Source organism: Salvelinus alpinus, chromosome 22 (genome assembly GCF_045679555.1).
Source record: "Salvelinus alpinus chromosome 22, SLU_Salpinus.1, whole genome shotgun sequence".
NCBI lineage: Eukaryota > Metazoa > Chordata > Actinopteri > Salmoniformes > Salmonidae > Salvelinus > Salvelinus alpinus.
This window is the reverse complement of record NC_092107.1, coordinates 41598221-41604888: the sequence shown is the minus strand read 5'-3', so window position 1 is coordinate 41604888 and position 6668 is coordinate 41598221. Positions and strand designations below refer to the sequence as shown.

Here is a 6668-nt window from a genome sequence, read left to right as displayed (position 1 = left end):
GTGTGGTTCTGCACAATATATCAGAGGAGGGGTGTGGTTCTGCACAATATATCAGAGGAGGGGTGTGGTTCTGCACAATATATCAGAGGAGGGGTGTGGTTCTGCACTATATATCAGAGGAGGGGTGTGGTTCTGCACAATATATCAGAGGAGGGGTGTGGTTCTGCACTATATATCAGAGGAGGGGTGTGGTTCTGCACTATATATCAGAGGAGGGGTGTGGTTCTGCACAATATATCAGAGGAGGGGTGTGGTTCTGCACTATATATCAGAGGAGGGGTGTGGTTCTGCACTATATATCAGAGGAGGGGTGTGGTTCTGCACTATATATCAGAGGAGGGGTGTGGTTCTGCACTATATATCAGAGGAGGGGTGTGGTTCTGCACAATATATCAGAGGAGGGGTGTGGTTCTGCACTATATATCAGAGGAGGGGTGTGGTTCTGCACTATATATCAGAGGAGGGGTGTGGTTCTGCACTATATATCAGAGGAGGGGTGTGGTTCTGCACTATATATCAGAGGAGGGGTGTGGTTCTGCACTATATATCAGAGGAGGGGTGTGGTTCTGCACTATATATCAGAGGAGGGGTGTGGTTCTGCACAATATATCAGAGGAGGGGTGTGGTTCTGCACAATATATCAGAGGAGGGGTGTGGTTCTGCACTATATATCAGAGGAGGGGTGTGGTTCTGCACAATATATCAGAGGAGGGGTGTGGTTCTGCACTATATATCAGAGGAGGGGTGTGGTTCTGCACTATATATCAGAGGAGGGGTGTGGTTCTGCACAATATATCAGAGGAGGGGTGTGGTTCTGCACTATATATCAGAGGAGGGGTGTGGTTCTGCACTATATATCAGAGGAGGGGTGTGGTTCTGCACTATATATCAGAGGAGGGGTGTGGTTCTGCACTATATATCAGAGGAGGGGTGTGGTTCTGCACTATATATCAGAGGAGGGGTGTGGTTCTGCACAATATATCAGAGGAGGGGTGTGGTTCTGCACTATATATCAGAGGAGGGGTGTGGTTCTGCACTATATATCAGAGGAGGGGTGTGGTTCTGCACTATATATCAGAGGAGGGGTGTGGTTCTGCACTATATATCAGAGGAGGGGTGTGGTTCTGCACTATATATCAGAGGAGGGGTGTGGTTCTGCACTATATATCAGAGGAGGGGTGTGGTTCTGCACTATATATCAGAGGAGGGGTGTGGTTCTGCACTATATATCAGAGGAGGGGTGTGGTTCTGCACTATATATCAGAGGAGGGGTGTGGTTCTGCACTATATATCAGAGGAGGGGTGTGGTTCTGCACTATATATCAGAGGAGGGGTGTGGTTCTGCACTATATATCAGAGGAGGGGTGTGGTTCTGCACTATATATCAGAGGAGGGGTGTGGTTCTGCACTATATATCAGAGGAGGGGTGTGGTTCTGCACTATATATCAGAGGAGGGGTGTGGTTCTGCACAATATATCAGAGGAGGGGTGTGGTTCTGCACTATATATCAGAGGAGGGGTGTGGTTCTCAATAATGAAACAGCATGTTCTGTCAGTCACAGAGGAAACACGGTGTGTGTGTGTCTGTGTGTATGCGTGAACGTTTTTCTGATTTCCTGTTTAGCTATACTGAACAAAAATATAAACGCAACATGTAAAATGTTGGTCACGTTTCATGAGCTGAAATAAAAGATCCCAGTGATTTTCCATATGCACAAAAAACGTATTTCTCTGAAATGTTGTGCACAAATTTGTTTACACCCGATTGGGCGCATTTCTCCAATGCCAAGATAATCCATTCACCTGACAGGTGTGGCATATCAAGAAGCTGATTAAAAAGCATGATCATTACACAGGTGCACCTTGTGCTGGGGACAATGAAAGGCCCCTCTAAAATGTGCATTTTGGTCACACAACACAATGCCACAGATGTTTAAAGTTTTGAGGGAGCGTGTAATTGGCATGCTGACTGCAGGAATGTCCACCAGAGCTGTTGCCAGAACATGTCATGTTCATTTCTCTATTATATATCATTGTTTTGATAATTTGTCAGTACGTCCAACCGGCCACGTGTAACAACGCCAGCCAAGGACCTCCACATCCGGCTTCTTCACCTGTGGAATCATCTGAGACCAGCCACCAGGACAGCTGATGAAACTGAGAAGTATTTCTGTCTGTAATGAAGCCCTTTTATGGGGAAAAACTCTGATTGGCTGATTGGCTGGCCCTGGCTCCCCAGTGGGTGGGCCTGGCTCCCAAGTGGGTGGGTCTATACCCTCCCAGGCTCATCAATGGCTGCACCCCTGTCCATCATGTGATGAACATAATAAACTACACATTCTTCATTTTTAAACATATCTGGTGATTTTTATTGACTTATTTGACAGAGGATGTGCTTTACTACTCAGTCATTCAACAGATTTCAACATGTTTCCAACCAGGTACATCAGTAATGTTATTTATAGGCCTAGATAACAGACGACTCAGACATGTCAAATCATTTTACCAAAAAGAGAAAAAAGTCAACAGAAATGTGAATGTACTCATCTAAACTTGTGAATAATACCAAAAAGTACAACATAGAATGATCTTTAAAATGTAATATTTTCTGTTGAATTATTAAATATATCTAAATTGTACATATTTAATATAGATATAGGCCTTTTTACATACAGGTTATTTTGTACAGAGTTTAATGCAATAACAGATCCACAGGTTATCTTACACTCGCTCGCTCGCACCCACGCACGCACACACACACACACACCCACACACACACACTTGTGTTTTTACAGGTTATTTTACATGGCGAAGTTGTTTGGTGTAGAACTCCAACATGGGATGGAACGTTTGATTATGATGCTGTTGGTGTAGAACTCCAACATGGGATGGAACGTTTGATTATGATGCTGTTGGTGTAGAACTCCAACATGGGATGGAACGTTTGATTATGATGCTGTTGGAAAGCCAACATGGGATGGGACGTTTGATTATGATGCTGTTGGTGTAGAACTCCAACATGGGATGGAACGTTTGATTATGATGCTGTTGGAAAGCCAACAGTCTTAATGGGGTGACTGACTGTTTGATTATTTTGTTTCATTTATTATCTTTAATGCTTTAACCTCACAGCTAAATCAATGACATCAAAAACCACTTCCAGCACAAATATGTTTAGAATGGTATTTGATTGAAGCGGGCCATTTCTTACTTGTAACAAGCCAATGTGTGTTTGTGTGTGTGAGAGAGAAATGAGGTTGGGGACTAGAGTGGTGACAGAGAGATAGGATCCTAAGGTTATTGCTCTAAAAACATAGAATGACGTAGAGATCTGGAATGACATAGAGAGCCCCCCCCCAGGCATACTTCCTATCCACACCTTGGTTATTAGAGTTGGTGGATGGAGGGGAGGGGGGTGGATGGATGAACGTGCTGCTTGCTCATGTCCATGGTTTAGTGCTGACAGATGGGCTGGGAGGCGGATGCATTCAGCTAACTGAAAGAGAAAATGTCCGAACATCTCAGTGGTTCAGCTGCTAGCTGGACCGAAACAACATAGACTCCCCACAGTGACTCATTTGGGAGAGTCACACACATCACTGCGGGGAGCATCAGAGCTGCAGACCTCGTTCCATTTCCCCGCGTGTTCAGCCAGCTCACATGTCGGGGGTTTGAGAGTGTATGTCTGGAGTGTTCTAGTGAAGAAGGCACTGAGTTGTGAGCGATGTTGATAATAACACAGTACCTGCCATGCCCAGACTGACAGCCAGCCGTGGTATCCATGGTTACAGTACGCTGTGTTCTACAAGCAGAAGGCTTTAGTTTAGTTTTGAAGTTGCTAGATTATTCTATTATATTGTCTCTATTGATTGATTTTGTTGTTTTCCCTCCTCTTCTGTCAACCTTCAAAGTCTGGTTTGTGGTGGGGTTGAAGGGTAAAGGGTGGTTGCCCTTGGTAACAACAGGTTGTAGTTGGTGAAGCGAGGAGTGTCTGTTTCTAGATGGAAAAGCGAGGGGGGTTGTTAAGAGGACTGCGTCCTGGTTTGGGGTAGGAGGGTATTGTCATCCCTATAAGTCTCCCATTTAAACATGGGGTAGGGTTTGGGCTATAGGTTTAGAGTTGTGTGTGTATGTTGATGCAGTGTGTGTGTGTGTGTTTTGGGAGCCTATAGACTGGTCTCTCGCAGGAACATGGTGCCGATGCTGTAGGACACTTTTCTCAGGGGCGCTGGGGGGGCGGAGCGGGAGCTTGTCAGGGAGGTGTGGCTATGGGAAGTCCCTCCCTCCAGGAAGTAGCATGTTCCCGGGATCTCCTTCGGAAAATTATCAGGAAGCTCCAACCGGGAACGAGGGACGAAAGAGAAGGAGCAATCGTCTTTCAGCAGCCTGGAGAGAGGGAAAGAAAGAGGAGAGAGATTTAAAAACACATTATGACTGTGTGTTATATTTGGCTGCAGAGTGGGATTTGGCTATTTCTCCAAACAGCAGTGACTCTCCAGGGAGTGATGTAGAGTTGTTCAGAATGAGATAAGGCCAATCACAAACCCAGGCATTATTCACAAGCTACAGGTGTGTGTTTGTGCTGCAGGGGGGTATGTACACACACGCACACACACACAAGCAAGCAATTACACAGTGTGTACATATGCTGAGTCCACAGAGATATTAGCAGAGGAGGCAGAACACACACTGGATTTATTAATCACCATTCACACTCACACACACACACACACACACACACACACACACACACACACACACACACACACACACACACACACACACACACACACACACACACAGGTTGGTTTAAATCTGCAACAATTAGCCCTCATTGTGTCGTGCAAATAATTTGTGATTCTGAGGAGAGAACGTCCTTGACTGCAAAAATAGAGAGGTTTCCAAGGCAACGCTTTTGACTCACTGACTCACATAAGGGACACCATAGAGAGGGAGAGAGAGGGAAAAAGAGAGATAAGAAGAAGAGAGAGAGAAAGAGAGGGAGAGAACACTATGATCAGCTCTCATCACAAAGTGTCTCCACAGGCAGCGTTTGACTCAACATCAGAGTGTGTGTGTGTATGTGTGTGTGTGTGTTTGTGTGTGTGTGTGTGTGTCTGTGCTTGCGGGCGTGTGTTTATGACGTATCACAAATGCAGTGACTGGACGTGACTGTTTCTTACTCAAATGTCCTTAGAGACTGAAAGCTGCTCTATTGTCATTCATTCTCCCCCCCACACACACACACACACAGACCACACACACTCTCACACACACACAGACCACACACACTCACACACACACACAGACCACACACACTCACACACACACACAGACCACACACACTCACACACACACACAGACCACACACACTCACACACACACACACACACAGACCACACACACTCCACACACACACACACACACACACTCCACACACACTCACACACACACCACACACACACAGACAGACCACACACACACACACACTCCACACACACTCACACACACTCCACACACACTCCACACACACTCCACACACACACAGGTGTACTCACCGGTATGTGGTTGGGCTGACGTTGATGCATCGAGGGTGGCTCCCAGACTCAAACTTGCTGGCCAGTGTGACGTTGTTGCCAAACAGACAGTACCTGGGCATCCTCACCCCAACCACCCCCGCCAACACTGAGCCTGTATGGATACCTATACGCAGCTGAAGGACGGAGAGAGGGAGGGAGAGTAGAGGGAGAAGCAGAGAGAGAGAGATATCAGCTGAACATTGTTTCAGTAAAGGGTTAAGCTGTAACACACTGTTGGAGTTAGTAACATGACAAAACAGACATATACACTGAGTATACTAAACACTAGGAACACCTTCCTGATATTGAGTTGCACCCCCCCCTCTCAGAACAGCCTCAATTCGTCAGGGCATGGACTCTACAAGGTGTCGAAAGCATCCCACAGGGATGCTGGCCCATGTTGACTCCAATGCTTCCTACAGTTGTGTCCAGTTGGCTGGATGTCCTTTGTGCGGTGGGCCATTCTTGATACACACAGGAAACTGTTGAGTGTGAAAAACTCAGCAGTGTTGCAGTCCATGTCTTAATTGTATCAAGGCTTAAAAATCCTTCTTTAACCTGTCTCTACCCTTCATCTACACTGATTGAAGTGGATTTAATAAGTGTCATCAATAAAGGATCATAGCTTTCACCTGGATTCACCTGGATTTACCTGGTCAGTCTATGTCATGGAAAGAGCAGGTGTAATTATAAGTATATTATTATAGCACTTCAAACCCACTCCATTGTAGGTCTGACACACAACACACAAACACACATCATCTCTAATGATCCACTTCAGTATCTCATCTCCACGGTTACTAACGGCACTGAGCACATGCCAGCACACTAATGTGGGTAACCTTGGCAATGAGAGAGAGCGAGAGCAGAGAGAGATTGAAAAGGGGGAGGAAGAGAGAGCGAGGAAAACGTGAGGGCAAAGGTGTGCTATTCTGATCACACGGCTACAGAGATGGACAGATTGGTTTTGGCTAGTTCTGATCACACTGCTATAGAGATGGACAGATTGGTTTTGGCTAGTTCTGATCACACTGCTATAGAGATGGACAGATTGGTTTTGGCTAGTTCTGATCACACTGCTATAGAGAT

General features: G+C 45.8%; 1 protein-coding gene across 1 annotated transcript; it reads right to left on the bottom strand.

Moving 5' to 3' along the window:
* Nucleotides 1-2343: 2343 nt before the first annotated feature.
* Nucleotides 2344-6336, bottom strand: LOC139549535 (guanylate cyclase soluble subunit alpha-2-like). Its single transcript, XM_071360133.1, has 2 exons — nucleotides 5559-6336; nucleotides 2344-4386 (listed from the first exon to the last, which is right to left on the bottom strand). Exons 1-2 carry the CDS (start codon nucleotides 5657-5659, stop codon nucleotides 4167-4169), a joined length of 321 nt encoding a protein of 106 aa, XP_071216234.1. The 5' UTR covers nucleotides 5660-6336; the 3' UTR covers nucleotides 2344-4166.
* Between the last annotated feature and the right edge of the window lie 332 nt (nucleotides 6337-6668).